The sequence below is a fragment of the Chiloscyllium plagiosum genome, chromosome 16 (assembly GCF_004010195.1).
Source record: "Chiloscyllium plagiosum isolate BGI_BamShark_2017 chromosome 16, ASM401019v2, whole genome shotgun sequence".
In the NCBI taxonomy this organism is placed as follows: Eukaryota; Metazoa; Chordata; class Chondrichthyes; order Orectolobiformes; family Hemiscylliidae; genus Chiloscyllium; species Chiloscyllium plagiosum.
The window spans coordinates 75,977,646-75,995,671 of record NC_057725.1 but is presented as its reverse complement, the minus strand read 5'-3'; the positions used below and the strand labels follow the sequence as shown (position 1 = coordinate 75,995,671).

Sequence of the window (18,026 nt, the reverse complement as noted above, 5' to 3'; positions counted from 1 at the left end):
CACAGTCCAAAGATGTGCAGGTCAGGTGAATTGGCCATGCTAAATTGCCCGTAGTGTTAGGTAAGGGGTAAATGTAGGGGTATGGGTGGGTTGCGCTTCGGCGGGGCGGTGTGGACTTGTTGGGCCGAAGGACCTGTTTCCACACTGTAAGTAATCTAATCTAATCTCCAGCATCTGCAGTCCTCACTTTCTCCTGTGGGAGTTTGAAGGTTGGTTTTTAACATTGTCACTGATTCCTTAGCTGATCTCTTTGTTTGCTGTTAGATCAGAGGAAAGGCTGGTCTCCATCCACTCCCTCCCTTCCCTGACTCGTTGCTACGTTATGGGAAAGCTCGGAGCAGTTTCTTCAGACCGGGAGCTGGGGGCGATGCAAGCTCTGATGCAATCTCCAGCGCAGTAATCAGTGAGTACATTACCACCAGCTGTCTCCTTGTTTTCCCTTACCCTCTCTCCTGATACCCTTGGTGTGATGTGACATCCACAGGCACCAACAACGCTCTGCTGCTCACCTGCTGGATGTCGACAGGATATTTAGCCATGAGCAAATTGCAGCCTAAGCCTGATGTGTCTTCCCCAGCAGCTCCGGCCGAGATATGACAAAGCACAGTGTGGAGCAGGACCCTGCACTGGCTCTCGCTCCACTTCTTAAACCAATGCTGCAGAATCTCACCAAGCATCAGCCTTCTTGAGACCCAGCTGGGCAAGTGGGCCTGGTTGACTACATACTACTGACGATATAAAGCCTAGCAGCAGGAGGCCATTCAGTCCACTGAACCTGCTGTCTATTCAGTATGGTCGTCACGAATATATCCCAACATTATCCCTTTATACCACTGAGCTAATCAACGTCATTACTTTAGCTTATAGCACTGTGATTTATCCATGACTACATGTCCAATGCAGTCTGGGGTAGAGAATTCCAAACATTCAGAACCTTCTCAGGAAAGGATTTCTCCTCATCTTGGTTATAAGTGGTCCCACTTTATTTTCAAATTATGTCCCCTAGACTCCCATGGGTTCTAGATTCCCATCCAAGGGAAAGTACAGATAAAACCTAACTTGAAGTAATTTTTAGTTATTAAAAAATGTATTCATGTCAGACAATCTGGCCCAGGCTGCCGTCCCCCTGAGAACCCATCACCCTCACCAGTATTGAAAATTGAAAACAGATTAGCAAACAGATTCGGTTCAGGACAAACAGGGTCTCCTGCATTGCACTCATTCTCTCTGACTGCCTGGCGGTTACCCATTCCCTCACCACATAGACAATGCTAACTATGATGTGACCATCTGTCTGCAGATGCTCTCCACACAGTCCTCTACCTGTGAAGGTGCAGCAGAGACTCCAACCAGAAACCAGAGCTGAACACAGTGACACTTCCTGCTAAGGTCCTTGTCCAAGTTACATGCTGGGTCCAGAGTTTCCCTTGCAGCATGTACACTCCACGTGGCTAAACTGTCTTGTTTATTACAATTAAAGGAAATATGGTACTTATCCATTACTCACCAATTAGCTTCCTCCAATTCGCAGCCTGAGGCTGAGTTGTGAAAAGAAGTAAAAGCGAGGAGCTCCCTTCTCCTTTTCACTGAACTCCTTTCCTCAAACTCTCGGTCCTCTGGAATGGACAATAAATACTAGCTTAGGCAACAACATTCTCATCCCATGAATAAATAAAAAACAAACTAAAACTTACTTCAAGTTAGGTTTCATTTCAAGTGTCTAGATCAGAGTGGTGCTGAAAAGGCACAGTAGGTCAGGCAGCATCCAGGGGGCAGGAAAATCGACGTTTCGGGCAAAAGCCCTTCATCAGGAATAGAGGCAGGGTGCCTGCAGAGTGGAGAGGGGGGTGGGGAGAAAGTAGCATAGAGTACAATAGGTGAATAGGGGTGGGGCTGGTGTAGATGCTCTCTGAGAGTAACTCTAATTGTTGAAGAGTTGACTGTTAGAACTGGATTCCAAGAGTTTGAATTCAGTTGTTTTTTTGCTGTTGCATCAAAGAGGCCCCTGTCAGTGCTGCCTTGTCTGTCCGTATGGAGGACAGTTGAGAGTTAACCAAATTGCTAAATTAAAGAAGAATTAGAGGCTACCACCTCTGGTAGAGAGTGAGGATCGGACAGTGAGTAATGACACAGGATTTTATAACAATAGACAGCACTTACCATTAGACTAGGTTTTTAATGAATTCAAATACCGCCAACTCCACAGTGGGAATCCAACCCATATCCCCAGAATTTTAGCTCAGGTTCTAGACTACTAACGCAGTGACATTACCAGTAGGCCACTGCCTCCCATGTTAGTAACCCTGAGCAAGGGCTGAGGATTGCTTGTTTTGTCGAAATGGAATATTGAGCCAGTGGAAGGTGGTAAGTGGACAGGCAGCTCCGATCAAAGGACAAACCAATCCAGCACATCCTTGCTGCTGTTGTGACTTCTTCTCCTCTTCAGAGCCTTCTCTGGGGAACTTCTAGTGGCAGCTTCCTCACAAGCCCTGGGCTGACAAAAGGATGCAACCCTCCCAATCCCTTCCTGCTGACAAAATGCTGGTGCAGCCAGACAGTTTCTTGTCATATGGGACATAGTTAGTGATGTTGATTTTTAGCTGACTTTATGTGGTGAGGAGCTGATTCAGATCCCAGCCTGCCCCATGTATCATATCCAGGATGCTTGCAGTCCATTCCCCCAGGTCTGCCATTAGGTACTGTTGAAATTCAATGTCTTATCCCACTTTCTGTCTTCAAGGTTGCTGTATTTTGCATTAGTATGGCTTGTGGGTGCACCTCACTGAAGGCAGTACTGGAATTGTGTGTCAGTCAGAGTGAACCTGCCGCCCCCACACTCTCAGGCCCTCATCAGTTACGGGCACTAGATCATGGACAAGCTTGAGGAACGTGAACAGGGTTTGTGAGAAGAGTAGTTGTGTGGATGTAAGAGAGAAGTATGGAAGAATCACACAGGTTGATGAAGAGAGTGGCAAAGTAGAAAGAGAGTGAGATATCAGGGAAAAGGGATTCCTGGATAGAGATAGGACAGACTGGAGAGTGACAGGGAAGGTCAGGGTGGTAACAAAGAGAGATTACCTGATGCTGGATATAAATCAGTGCTCACTGTCATCATTATTGTCGCTGGGGATTATTGTCAGCAGCATTCACATTGTGTAGCGCAATGGCTGAAGGCTGTCATTGTAACATGCACTTGTGTCTTTGCTTGGCAGGCTGTTTTCGAGACCTCTGTGGATTGTGCTGGATGTTCCATGTCCGTGAAAGGCTGAGTGAGAGCTGTCGCAAATATCAAAAAGCCAGAGACAATACCAGATCCTCTCAGGTACTTTCCCTGACCCTGATGCACGAAGCTCTGAGAATAGAAGGAATGAACACAGGACAATTTAGTGATCTATGCCTTTTAAGGTGTTTGTTATGGTGTTGAGCTTTGTCTGGGAGCTGCCTGTTAATTCCTAGAAATGTAGAAACTAGGAGCATGAAGAGGCCATTCAGCCCTCTGTGCTGCTGTCCCCCACAGTACGATCATGGTTAACCCTGTATCTCAAAGCCACAACCCGGTTTCTCCCCGTACTTTTACATGCTTTTAGTGTCCAGAAATCTAGCTGTTTCTTTTTTAAATATATTCAGTGACTTGTTCGAGAATTTGACAAGTTTCCCACCTTTTATGTGAAGACATTTCACAGCCGAGGCAATATCCAGAAACCCAGGTAGTGTTCTCGGTCCCAAGTTTGAAGTCAACAAAAAAAACCTGCAATTAAGAGTCTAATGATGACCATGAAAGCATTGTTGATTGATTGAAAAATCTATCTGGTGTTTATATGTGACTCCAGTCCCACAGCAATGTGGGTGACTCTTTACTGCCCTCTGGGCAATGAGGAATGCAAGCCCAGCAAAATTCTCCTCATCCCAGTGTGAAATAGCTTATCACATAGCCTGAGACTGTATCCAGCATTGTCCTGCCTTGTCAGAATTTCACTGAGTGAAACTTGCAAAGAAGAGTGTTTCTCTGTTCATAAATGGTGCCAGACCTGCTGAGGTTCTCCATCCCCTTCTGACTGACAAACTCAGATCAAAAGAAAATGCTCATCAGGTTTCTGTACTTAACAGAAAATCGTTGTTCACGATAAGCAGATGGTCTTTCATCCTTGGCCCTGAGGAAATCTGAATTGCTGACTCATTTCTCTATATAACATCAACTGAACCACTTTTAAATTCCTTATTCATAAACAGACACACAAAGGTAGACATAACATGGATATTAACAACAACTAAAATCAAAAGAAATCAGAGAAGTACACTTCAATAGCACCAAAACAGAAGATGCTGGATAAACTCAGCAGAGCTGGCAGCATTTATGGAGAGAGAACAGAGTGAGGTTTTGAGCTCGGTAACCCTACCTCAGAGGTTATAATGAGGAGCTCTTCTTATCAACCTCACCCCTTTGCTTGTGGCTTGGTGACTTGAAGGTTAAATTGCCACCAGTCACCTTTCCCAACAAGAGCTGGGACTATGACAACTTTATCTCACTTGTGGTTCCTTGCCATTGACACATGGTGGTTTGCACACCAATGCTGTTTTATTCACTGGTTGAGAATTGGTCCTTTTACTGTTTCTGAAGGCATTTAGTTCTCCTTGAAGAGAGGATTGTGATAAAAGGTGAGTAGATGCCAGCCAGTTGTTCCTGAAGATTTTTTGGTATTGATACACAGGAGAGAGAGAGAGAGAGAGCTTTATTGCTGCTTTCACTGCATAAGTTATGTTTCCCTGCTGCATTGGCACCACACAAGCCATGGTCGCCTGGTTAGGAACCAAGCAAAACATTTGTTTACCTGAGTTCAGACCCATCCGCTCCATTCTGTCTCATAGAATCTACAGTGCAGAGGAGGCCCTTTGGCCTACTGAACCTATACTGTGAAAAGCACACTACATCCTACACAAGCCCCATTTTCCCACACTACATTCATAACCTTGAATGTTATGACGTTTCAGGTGTTCAACCAAGTGCTTTTTAAAGGTTGTAAGGTTTCCTAGCTCAACCAACTTCTCAGGCAGTACACCTCATCACTCTCTTGGTGAAAGTGATTTTCCTCAAATCTCATCTCAACCCCCTGTCTTTCACTTAAAGATTATGCCACCTAGCTATTGACCTTTGAACTAAGGGAACTGCTGCTCTCTATTCACCTTGCCTATTACCCTCATAACCTTACAAAACTCTATTAAGTCTTTGTATCCTTATCTCCTTGCACTCTCACAGTTCTGGAAAAAATACAACATTGTATACACCTCACACTGTGCTCCAGCAAATGTGATTTTTTTTTCAATATAACTGCAGGATCACTTTGCCTTATCTCCCTGGATTAAAGCACCATCTTTCTTTTTTAAGTCCACAGTCCAAAAATAAAAAGATATGGACTTTACAATATCCATAAACATCCATTCACTCCATTACTGATACTCAGTAGTAGCACTGTGTTCTATTTACGAGGTGCACTGCAGGATTTCACCAAAGGTCCTTAGACAGGACCTTCCAAACCTATAGCCACTTCTAGAAGGCGAAGGATAAGGATTAGGACAGCAGATACATGGGGACAGCATCACCGGCAAGTTCCCTATAAGCCATACAACATTCTGCCTTGAAGTTTTATTAGTGTTATTCAGTCAAAGATCGTTAGAAATAGAGAATGTGAGATGGCAGATGCTGGAGATCAGAGTTGAGAGTGTGGTGCTGGAAAAGCACAGCAGGTCAGGCAGCATCCAAGGAGCAGGAGAATTGACGTTTCAGGCCAGAGCATTAGAAATTGGACTTTTAGCCCATCAGGTCTGCTCCACCTTTCAGTGAGATCACAAATGATCTAATAATCTTCAACTCCACTATCCTGCCTTTCCTTTTGATTCATTTATGATTAAAAATCTGTCTATCTTAGCCCTGCGTATACTTAACAACCCAGTGGCTTGACTACTATCTGTGGTAACTGGAGTGATTGTAACGAGCTAAGCCACTGGACATCATAGAATATGAGTTCCCTGATTTGAGCTGTTAATCGGGCCCAACCAGGGAGATCTGGCTGATAGAAAAGGGTGAATGTCAGGGATATAGATGTTCTGAATACTGACTCAGTAAGAAACAGTACTGCTGTCAAAGGCTATGCATCTGGAAATAAAAAAGTGATTGATGATGGGATACTGGCCTCTGAAGAGTTAATTCATTGGCGATGAAGGTAAAACCTGATCCTGAAGAAACTCGCTCACAACAGTTGGGTGTAAAAACGTTTTAACATGATGTCTTTGTTGGGAAGCTTGGCGTATTGGATCCTACTATTGAGGACCAGGCCCAGTCACCCTGGAAAGAACGGGGTATTTTTTGTCTGGGCAAATGACATTATAGCAGATGAAAAACAAGTAATTCTTCTGAAAGCCTGGTGTTACGACACGGGGTAAACCCTCCTGCTTAATTTAAACTAGCAACACAGAAAAGATTTATCCCGTGCAATAATCTGTGAAAATTCAAGAGGCCAAGAACTATTTAAAGTAAACATTAACCACTTGATTTCTTAAAGTATAACAGAGAATAATTAGCTAACAACTATTTACAGCTCCTTCCTCTAAACAATCGTTTATCTTCCCTTCTATAGTACTAGTCCAATAAAACCCCCGAGTGAAATTTACCAAAAAATTCAAATTTCAAAACCAGCCAGCTGTCAATCTGCTCTTGGTATCTTCCTGTGTAGATTTTTTTCTTCTTAGAGATTTCTGTTTGACAGGTCACTGATCGATAAAGGTACCTTTAAGAGAGCTGTGTTTTGGGCAGTCTGTACATGCTGGTGGCTTGGCAGTTCTCTCTCAATTGTTCACGTTTTCCTGGTCTTATACCCCCAGAGCTTCAGATTATGTCATTGGTTTTTAATTTTGTCAGTATGCTAAATTCAAACTTCGTTGGAGTTTGGTATTTTTTGGGAGTATAATTTAAACTGATTGGCCAACTTTAAATTTGTTTTTGTCTCCAGGCAACCAGCTACAGTTAGCTGTTTCAACCAAATGTTACATTGTTACCTTGTTCAGAACACTTTGTGCTGTCAGGTAGTGTAACTTTCTTAAAGGGGCAGTATGCCCACATCTTCATAACACTGTGGAGTTGCAGCTTTTTCTGTCATTAAGAGACTAAATATTTCTGAGGTACCAGATACTAAAACCATTCCACAATTGATTGACATAGTTAAGGAATATTACGATCCCAAGCCTCCTTTAATTCTGAGATACCATTGCTTTTACTTGCCAATTCGAGAACCAGGGGAATCCATTTTAGGGTATTTGACTAGGTTAAGACAGCTGACTGAAGTCTGTGAATTTGATTTAGCCTTTAATGAGATGCTTAGGAAGATGCGTTCTTCCTCCAGGCGTCGGGCAGCGAGGGACTGGCAGTGCAGGAGACCCAGGACCTGCATGTCCTGGAAGAACGCCTTATCTTCTGCCTCGGAACACTTCAACCCCAGGGTTTCATTGTGGACTTCACCAGTTTCTCATTTCCCCTCCCCTACCTCACCCTAGTTCCAACCTCCCAGCTCAGCACTGTCCCCATGGCCTGTCCTACCTGCCAATCTCCCTTCCCACCCTTCCACTCCACCCTCCTCTCTGACCTATCACCCCCATCCCCATCCATCTATTGTACTCTTTGCTACCTTCTCCCCAGCCCCACCCCCTCTCCCATTTATCTTCCACCCCCGAGGCTCCCAGCCTCATTCCTGATGAAGGGCTCTTGCCCGAAATGTTGATTTTCCTGCTCCTCGGATGCTGCCTGAGGTGCTGTACTTTTCCAGCACCACTCTAATCTTGACTCTGATCTCCAGCATCTGTAGTCCTCACTTTCACCTAAATGCTTAAGAGTCTGTCTAGTACATGGGATTAATGATGTGACAGTGCAGAAACGCCAACTAGCTGAAGCTACAACTGACTTTATCATTGGAACACGTGGCAAATGGAGCCTCTGAGTTGCGACGGAGGCCGACACCCTCACCTGTCCGACTGAGCTTGGGGAATACCACTTAAGGTGCAACTGCATAGTCACCCTGAGGAAATACCCTTGTAAGGAGTAACTAGGTCAGCTCACAGCAAAACCACAAAACAAAGCCAAGTCTCAACTAAATAATTACAATCTTCTTCAGGATTCTGCCCAGTAGGACATTGTAATTTGTGTCAATATGCAGATTGGGACAGTAACAGTCTTAAATGGAGTAGGATCTGTATCCAGGAGGGTGTCCAAGAGAGTTCGTACCCTGGGTACTTCACCTGCACCTGGTTTGAAACAGTTAAATTGCTTAGCAACCTCCAAACCATGATAAGTGTCTGGTAAAATGGCAGTCTGGTTCAAATGGAGGTCTGTACTGGTGCGGCTGTATCAGTGATCGCAGAACCAGTTTCTACTAAACCCAATCCCTAGCTTAGAGGATTTGTATGGAAAGCTGGCAGGAGGGTTGTCCTTCACAAAGCTTGACATGAGCCATACTTACTTGCAATTGTGTTTAATCCAGGAATCTCAGAAGTATGCAACAGTTAATATCCACAAGAGTCTGTCCCAATATACATTTCATCAGCCTGTTCATTTTGGCAGTGGATGGTGGAGTATATTTTACGAGGTTTACCTTAGGTCACCATTTATGTTGATGACATTCCAACAACAGGAAAAATGAATAAGGTAGACTGGAAGAACCTGGCTATAGTCCTAAAGCATTTCTCCAAAGCAGACAAACCCCTAAGAAGGGAAAAATGTATGTACCAGCTCCTCCCCAAGTGACTAGGCTTCTGGGTCAAAAAGGCTGGGCTACATCTATTGGAAGATAACGTGAGGGTGATCAAAGGTGCCCCAACTCCCATATCTTTCTAGAAGCTCAGGTCATTTCTGGGTCTGTTAAATTATTACGGGAAGTTCTTACATATCCTGGCATCCATCCTGGCACCATTGCGTCAACTCATGAAAAAGGTTAGATTTGGAAATGGTCTCGTAGACAGGCCCTAGCATTGGATGAAATAATCGAACAAACTATCATGCTTTTAGTGATGGCACACTGTGATCCCAAGAATGACATATATTGACATGTAATCTCTCCCATATGGTATCAGGTTAGTTTTAGCTCATTGGTGGTCCCCTGGAGAGAAACGCCCAATAGCTTATGTATTCAGGACTTTGACTAATGCAGAGCATAAAATCACCCAGATAGAGAAAGAAGTCATATTTGGAGTCCGGAGGTTCCACCAATACCTTTATGGGTGAAAATGTGTGATAATCATGAACTCTGCTTAAAGAGGACAAGGCAGTGCCGCCCATAGCTTTGGGCTGCATTCAGTGATGGGCTGTAATGTTGAGTGCTTATGAACACCGTCTGGGAGGCTGAGTACAAATATGGATGCATTGAGCTGTCTTCCATTAGCAAATATATCACCTTTGGTACCCCCAATGGAAAATTCAATCATGACATTGAATTTTCTAGACACATTCCAGTCACAGCTAACAATATCAAACTTTGCTCACAGAAAGATCCAGTCCTTTCCAAATTGAAACAATTGGTACTAATGGGGAAAACCAAAGGGTCATCGCAGCTAGAATTGAAAACATCTTTGGACATAAAGAGACCTGCTCATGGTAGAGGACGGTATATTGTTATGGGGAACAAGAGTGAATGTCCCAAGCAAAGGTTGCCATCAAACACTGGCTGAATTCCACCAGGATCATCCATGGGCCTCCAAAATGTAAATGTTGATAAGGAGTTGTGTCTGGTGGGCAAGCTTGAACGCAGATATAGCTGTGTTGGTGGGACAATGCCCAGAGATTAAATTGACCTCCAGCAGCTTCCCTGCACCCATGGGAATGGATGGATAACCTTGGACCAAGTTCCATGTCGACTATGGAGGAGGTCCTGTCATGGTTTCAATTATTTTTGTCATTATAAAAGCCCATTCAAAGTGGCTGGTTGTGCTGGAGTCCACTCATCAAACAGTGAGCAATGATAGAAAAATTGGACAAACCCTTTGTAACATGTGGAGTCTTGGAAGTATTGGTCACAGATAATGGGTCCTCGGTTATCAGCAGAGACTTTAGTTACTTCTTAATCTGTGATTCTATGATTAAATTTAATGGGAATTCAAAATTCTAGGATTGTTCCATCCCACCCATCATCCAATAACCTGTCAGAAAGAATGGGTCAAACTTTGAAGGCTGGACTGATGAAGCAGCCAATAGTCCCACTAGATATCACATTGTCATGGTTCTTGTTGATTATAGTACCACCCCCTGCAGCTACAGGAATAGCACCAACAGAGTTGGTAATGGGAAGAAACCACCCCACCAGGCTAAATCTGATATTCCCATAGATGGGGGAGGGTGAAACAGCATCAATGCTGAACCCAATGTCATGGTTCTTTTGATTATAGTACCACCCCACTGCAGCTACAGGAATAGCACCAACAGAGTTGGTAATGGGAAGAAGACACCCCACCAGGCTAAATCTGATATTCCCATACATGGGGGAGGGTGAAACAGCATCAATGCTGAACCCAAGACTTCACCAAATGAGAGGGACGGTTTGATACAAGGGACAAAATTCAGTGCAAGAAATAGGATAATGGCTCCACATGGTCAGAGGATTGACCGATGTGAACTTATAAAATTTGGGTTGGTGTGACTGTCCTGAATAAGCATGTGGAGTATTTGAAAGCTGCAAATTCTCAGACTGTATGGGAGCACACCTTACCCTGCCCCTAGGAGCCTTCAGAAATACTCCAGGGACTCATTGATTTACCGTCTCCATCAAACATCGCTGAGTCCTCTGAATCAGAGATGGACATGATGGAAGTAGCCACCATGACACTTCTCCCTCTGGAAGAAGGGAGAGAAAGTGTAGCAGGGCGCTCCAGGCACAAGAGGCAAGCTTGCATTCATTACACACCCCCTCGATCGCATTCCAAGTTAGAGGAACCTGACCTAGCGTTGAAAAGAAACAGACTGCACTGTGTTCGTGGACTTGGGGGGGAGATATCGTGATTGTAATGAGGTCAGCCAGCTGGACATCATAGAGTATGAGTTCCCTATTTGGGGCTGTTAATCTGGTCCAATTAGGGTAAACTGGCTGAGCCACAAGGATACTGGGACCCTGAATGTCTGACTCAGTGAGAGGCTATTGTCAAAGGCTATGCATTTCTAAATAATGATGTTTGGTGATGGGATACTGGCCTCTGAAGAATTATTTCACAAACAAATTCCACAGATTTACTTGCCTCCGAGAGAAGAAATTCTTCTTCATTTCTGTCTTAAATGTGCAATTCCTTATTCTGAGATTATCTTCTCTGATCTTAGACTCTCCCAAAAAAAACCTGTCTGTATCTACCCTGCCAAATCCCCACGGAATCTTGTATGTTTCAATGAGCTTGCCTTTCATTCCTCTAAACACCAGTGAGTAAAGGTGAATCCTACACAATCTCTCCTCCAGACCCAGGCAGCTGACTGAAAATTCTTTGGACAATCTCCAGTGAGAGTAAAAGGACCCAAAACTGTTCATTATATTCCAGTTGTGGTCTGACTCATGACTTGTATAGTTTTAGCAAAATCTCCTTAGGTTTATACTCCATTCCCTTTGAACAAAGGCCAGCATTCATTTACTTTCCTTCTTACCATTGAACCTTGGATGCTAGCTTTTAGTGATTCACAGACAAGGATCCCTCTGCTCTGCAGCTCTTGACAGTCTGTATCCATTATTTAAATAACTTTCAGCTCCTCTATTCTCACTGCCAAAGTGCATAACTGCACATTTCCCACATGACATTCCACCTTCCAGGATTTTACCATTCACTTAACCTGTCTGTGTCCCACTGCAGACTATTTGTGTCATCCTCAGTACTTGCCTTCTCCTTTATTTTTGTGTCATCTGCAAATTTGGCGAAAGTGCATGTACTTCCCTCATCCAAGCCATCAATATATAATAAATAAGCATGGCCTCAGCACTGTTCTCTTTGGTACTCCACTTGTTACGGAAATGTCTCCCTTATCTCAACTCCATCTTCTGTTTGTTAGCCAATCCTCTATCCGCACTAACATTATATCCACCTTTTCTCTTTAATTCTGTTTATGACCACCTCAAAGAGTTCTGTTATTTGAAATTCTTTCATGGGATGTGGATGTCTCTGGCTGGTTCAGTATTTATTGCCTGTCCCTAACTGCTGATCTGATGACACTGCTTCACCCTGATTGGCTGAAGGGAGAGAGAGAAGTCACAGTCTTCTGACCTAAGGGCCTGCCTTAGTCTCACTCCATTTAATCTGCTGGATGGTTAAGGGAGGAGCTGTTAGTTTTCTGAGGTGTTCTTCTATCATTAAATCAGATGGCTTTTTGGAACAATAAATGAAAGTGGTTACGCAATCGTCATTAGACCAGCTTTTTATTCCAGACATTATTGAACTAACGTTTCACCATCTGCCATGGTTTTGAACCCATCTGCACAGAGTATTAGCCTATGGATCTGGATCACTGGTACAGTGACATCACCTGCACCTACTGAGCTTTTCCAGTGTCACTCTAATCTAGACATCACCATTACACCCACTGCCTCACTCTGAAACCGCTGGGCTGTATGAAAAAGGGAGGAGAGTGATCAGCGAGGTCGTGTTCCACTGGGTTTACAGCAGGAGATCAGAGTAATCCCGCCCTGACATACTCATCTGGTGGATCAACAAGTGGGCTCACCAGTAGATCAACTGGACTCCCATTCTAGACCCAACAAATCTCTATATACCCAACAAATCCCTCGGTCCTTCATAAATCACCTTCTGACGGAATGTTGGGAAATGCCATTGATAATCACATCCCATAATCGGATGAAGGAATGAAGAGGGGTTTCCAATATAATTGGCACTGACAAAGTTACCTTGATATAAGACGGTATGTCTAATTAAGAGTGGACTAGTTACTGATATTATTCACAATGCCTGGATTTCATGTGTTTGTAGAACTACGAGGTGACAACAGATTATGATGCTGCTGTGGTTGACCACTGTCTGAATTCCCTGGAGTGGGCTTGTCGAATGCTGCCCTTCGCTAGGTTCATGAATGTGGAGGAGTTGGTACAGGACATCATCCTCAGCTTGGTTAGTGAGCTGCCTCCAATCAGAAAGGTAAGAACACACATCAGAAAAACAATGTGCTCAGTTACAGTAGGCAACTGGGAAAGGAGGGAAGATGCTGAGGTGAGGGCAGAGGCTAGGATTGCAGAACATAACCATCATCCCATCATGTTCAACACATTACTATTGGGAGGCTTGACCAGAAATTGAACTGGACCAGCCAAATAAATACCGAGCAGAAACTGAGAGTTCTGAGTCAAGTCGCTCACCTTTTTTTCATTCCTGAGATGTGGATATCTCTGGCCAGGCCAGTATTTCTTGCCCATCCTTCATTGCCCAAAGGGCAGTTAAGAGTCACATTGCTGTGGGTCTGGAGTCACGTGTAGGCCTGACCAGATAAGGATGGCAGTTTCCTTCCCTGAAGGACATTGGTAATCAGAAAGCAACAATCAACGGTGATTACATGGTGACTATTAGAGCACTGTTTCATCCCCGATTTTATTGAGTTCAGATTTCACCACTTGTCATGATAGGCTATGAACCCATGTCCCCAGAGCATTGGCCTGGTGGGTCTGGACTACTAGGAGAAAGTGAGGACTGCAGATACTGGAGACCAGAGTTGAAAAATGTGATGCTGGAAAAACACAGCAGGTCAGGCAGCATCCAAGGAGCAGGGGAATCGACGTTTCGGGCATAAGACCTTCTTCAGGAATCGGGGCTGGATTATTAGTCCAGTGACATTAATACCACCACATCCCAAAGCCTGTCCACCATGTACAAGGCACAAGTCAGGATTGTGATGGAATACACCCCATTTGCCTTGATGGGGGCTGCTCCAGCACACCAAAAAAACAAATTGACTGGCATCCCTTCCATCACTTTAAATTTCATTCACTCCACCACCGACGCTCAGTAGCAGCACTGTGTACCATCTACACTGCAGCCATTCACCAAGGCTCTTCTAATAGCATCTTCCAAACCCACAACCACTTCCATCTAGAAGGACAAGGACAGCAGATATATGGGAACACCACTCCCTGCAAGTTCCCCTCTTAGCCACTCCCCATCCTGATTTGGAAATTTATTTCTTCAGTGTCGCTAGGTCAGAATTCTGGAATTCCCTCCTTAAGGCCATTGTGGATCTACCTAGAGCACGTGGATCTTCCTATAGCAGTTCAATAAGACAGCTGACTACCACCTTCTCAAGGGCAACTGGGGATGAGCAATAAATGTTGGCCCAGCCAGAAACACCCTCATTCCAGAAAATACTGGAATGAACATGGTGGTGGCGGAGTGCATGGGAATGATTCTAGCTGTATTACTATTGGGTATTTTGCAGCATGCTCTGTTTGAGCTGACCTTACTGCGGTGTGCCCTGTTTATTGTAGGTTGCTGAGATCTTGGTCAAGGCCTTTCCTGATGTGGAAGACGTTCGAGTGCCTCTCAGGGATAAATATCACTCACTGCAGCATCACCTACGTCACAGCACAGTACGAGGTGAGATCGTGCAGCCTGGGTAATCCAGCCTCACTGTCAATGTTCTCTTATACACACGAGTGGAGCGTGAGTGAGTCCTCCTTTGGAATGGTTGATGGGGTCTAGTGAGTCTCCTGACAGTGGTAAGAGTCCAGGCATGGTGGGACCTAACGTAGACCTCCTGGTCCAAAGGTGTGGACACTGCCATGACAACACCAGAGCTTAGACAGCTGAGTGATAAAAATCTGAAATAGACAGGAGGCTAGAAACAAAGCAATACAGTAGGCAGAGAGTTTAATGATGAAAAGATTTCTGAGATTGAGAGAGGAAGCCAGGGAAGAGTTTCACAACTGAATGAGAATTCCAAAATACCAAATGTTATACTTTTTGCTAATTTTTATAATGATTATCACAGCATATACAGACTTGTTAATTGAACCTTGGTGGGAGAGGAAGCATTTATAAAGAATCATTTAGGACAAAATTAAAATCATTTGGGCAAATATAGGTTAGTTAAAGAAGCCAGCAGAAACCTGTCACAGCAAGTTGTTGGAGGTGATGATAAAATGTAGCTTCATGGACAGTTAGCGAGGCAGACATTGATTAGGGATAGTCAGCGTGGTTTTGTGTAAGGAAAATCATGTCTCACAAATGTGATTGAGTTTTTTGAGGCAGTTTTCAAAAAGATTGGTGATGGCAGAACAATAGACATTGTTTATTTGGATTTTAGTAAAGCCTTCGACAAGGTTCCACGTGGCGGACTAATTAATAAAGTTGCTCACATGGGATTCAGGGTGTGCTTGCCCATTGGGTACATAATTGGCTTAACAACGGGAGACAGAGAGTAGTGATGGAGGGATACGTTTCAGACTGGAGGCCTGTCAGCAATGGTGTTCCACAGGGATCAGTGCTGGGACCTCTTTTGTTTGTCATTTATCTAAATGATTTGGATGAGAATATAGAAGGAATGATTAGTATATTTGCAGATGACACCAAAATTGGTGGCATGGTAGACAATGAGGAAGGTTTCTAAGATAACAAAGGGATCTTCATCTCTTTAAGTATAACTGTTTAAAACACTTACCACAGGCGTCAGGGCCTCCATTTGCTGAGAGGTGTGAGGGAGGAGTGAAGGACTGCTGGGAAGGTGAGCGTAAAACATTTCTTTTTGAAAAGAGCGACAAGGAGAAAGGGCAGAGAGAAATTAGGGCTGCTGGGAATTTTTTAAGTGGGTGAGATCTAAACACGAGACCCAACACGTAGGCCCTCCTCTAACCTTACTAAGAGTCAGTAAGTTTTCAGGTTTCTCATTGTTTTTCCTTCTCTTCCTTTGTTTAGTTCTGTGTGAGCTTTCAGAGTAACGGGTTATGGACGTTAGGGCAGTTGCATGTTCCTCCTACAGAATGTGGCAGGTGAGAGACACTTCACATGACTCTGCCGACTACATCAGTGGGAAGTGCACCCAACTCCAGCTCCTCGAAAACCGAGTTAGGGAACGGGGGCTGCAGCTGGATAAACTACGGACCATCCAGGCGGCTGAGGGGGAAATTGAGAGGATGTCCATGGAGGTGGTCACTCCCTAGACACAGGATAAGGACAATTGGGTTACTGTCGGGGGAGGGAAGTGGGGAAAGGGAACCAACGGTCAGAGCAGGGATCCCCTGTGGCCGTTCCCCTCAGCAATAAGTATACCGTTTTGGATACTGCTGGTGGGGACAGCCTACCAGGGGAAAGCCATAGTTGTCAGGTCTCTGGCACTGAGCCTGGCACTGTGGCTCAGAAGGGAATGGGGGGGAAATAGAAAAGCGCTAGTGCTAGGGGGCTCAATAGTTAGATGGATTGACAGGAGATTTTGTGGTCAGGAACGGGACTCCCAGAAGGTATGTTGCCTCCCTGGTGCCAGGGTCCGGGATGTCGTCGATCGGGTTTACAGGACTCTGAAGGGGGAGGGGGAACAGCCAGAAATCGTGGTATATATTAGCATTAACGATATAGCCAGGAAAAGGATTGAGGATCTGAAAAGTGACTACAGAGAGTTAGGTTGGAAGCTGAAGAGCAGGATGAGTAAAGTAGTGATCTCAGGTTTGCTATCGATGCCATGAAATAGTGAGATGAGGAACAGGCAGCGAATGCAGCTTAACACAGGGCTGCGAGGCTGGTGCAGGAGGGAGGGCTTCAGATACCTAGACCATTGGGATACCTTCTGGGGAAGGTGGGACCTGTATATGAGGGACGGGTTGCACCTGAACTGGAGGGGCACAAATGTCCTGGATAGGAGATTTGCTCGTGTGATTCGGGAGGGTTTAAACTAGTTTGGCGGGGGTTGGGAATCGGAGTCACATGTCTGAGAGGGGGGTAGTTGTATATGGGGCAGTGATAGGATGTAGTGGATCTATCAGGAAGGTTTCTCACGCGATGAAACAAAGGGATCAGATAAAGTGTGACTGCTTTAATGCACGGAGTGTCTGAAATAAGAGTGACGAACTTAGAGCATGGATCAGGACTTGGGACTATGATGTTGTGGCCATAACAGAGACGTGAGTTTCACAAGGGCAGGAATGATTGCTTGATGTTCCAGAGTTTAGAACGTTTAAAAAGAACAGGGAGGGTGGAAAAAGAGGAGGGGTGTAGCATTGCTAATCAGAGAGTGCATCGCAGCTACAGAAATGAAGGTTGTTGAGGAAGGTTTGCCTACTGAGTCAGTGTGGCTGGGAGTTAGGGACAGCAAGGGACCAGCCACCACATTAGGAGTTTTCTACAGACCCCTAATAGCAGTAGAGAGATTAAAAACTCACAGACGAGCAGATTTTGGAAAAATGCAGATGAAGCAGGGTTGTTGTTATGGGTGATTTCAACTTTTCCAATATTGACTGGAACCTCTAAGTGCAGATGGTTTGGATGGGGCCGTTTTTGTCAGGTGTGTTCAGGAGGGGTTCCTTACTCAGTATGTAGACAGACCGACGAGGGGAGAGGCCATTTTGGATTTGGTGCTCGGTAATGAGCCAGGACAGGTGTCAGATCTCACGATGGGAGAACACTATGGTGACAGTGACCACAACTGCCTCACGTTTACTACAGCCTTGGAGAGAGAAATGAGCAGTTACCGAGGGAAGATATTTAATTGGGGAAAAGGAAATTATGCTATCAGACAGGAGTTGGGAAGTATAGACTGGGAGCAATTGTTCCACAGAAAGGGCACAGCAGACATGTGGAGACTGTTTAAGGAGCAGTTGTTGCGAGTGATACGCTAATTTGTTCCTCTGAGACAGGTAAGAAGGGGTAAGATTAAGGAACCTTGGATCACGCAAACAGAGGAGCTTCTCATCAAAAGGAAGAAGGCAGCTTACGTAAGGTGGAGGAAGCAAGGGTCTAGCACAGCTTTAGAGGGTTACAGGCTTGCTAGAAAGGAGCTCAGAAATGGACTGAGGAGAGCCAGGAGGGGGCAC

General features: G+C 44.7%; 1 protein-coding gene across 1 annotated transcript in view; it reads left to right on the top strand.

Moving 5' to 3' along the window:
• LOC122558021 (ciliogenesis and planar polarity effector 1-like) overlaps positions 1 to 18,026 on the top strand; it is a 77,987-nt gene that overhangs the window by 2,490 nt on the left and 57,471 nt on the right. Inside the window, exons 2-5 of the mRNA XM_043706355.1 lie at positions 265 to 403; positions 3,213 to 3,322; positions 12,991 to 13,155; positions 14,493 to 14,601. Of these exons, the coding sequence (XP_043562290.1) occupies positions 265 to 403; positions 3,213 to 3,322; positions 12,991 to 13,155; positions 14,493 to 14,601 (523 nt within the window). The remainder of the gene's footprint in view (positions 1 to 264; positions 404 to 3,212; positions 3,323 to 12,990; positions 13,156 to 14,492; positions 14,602 to 18,026) is intronic.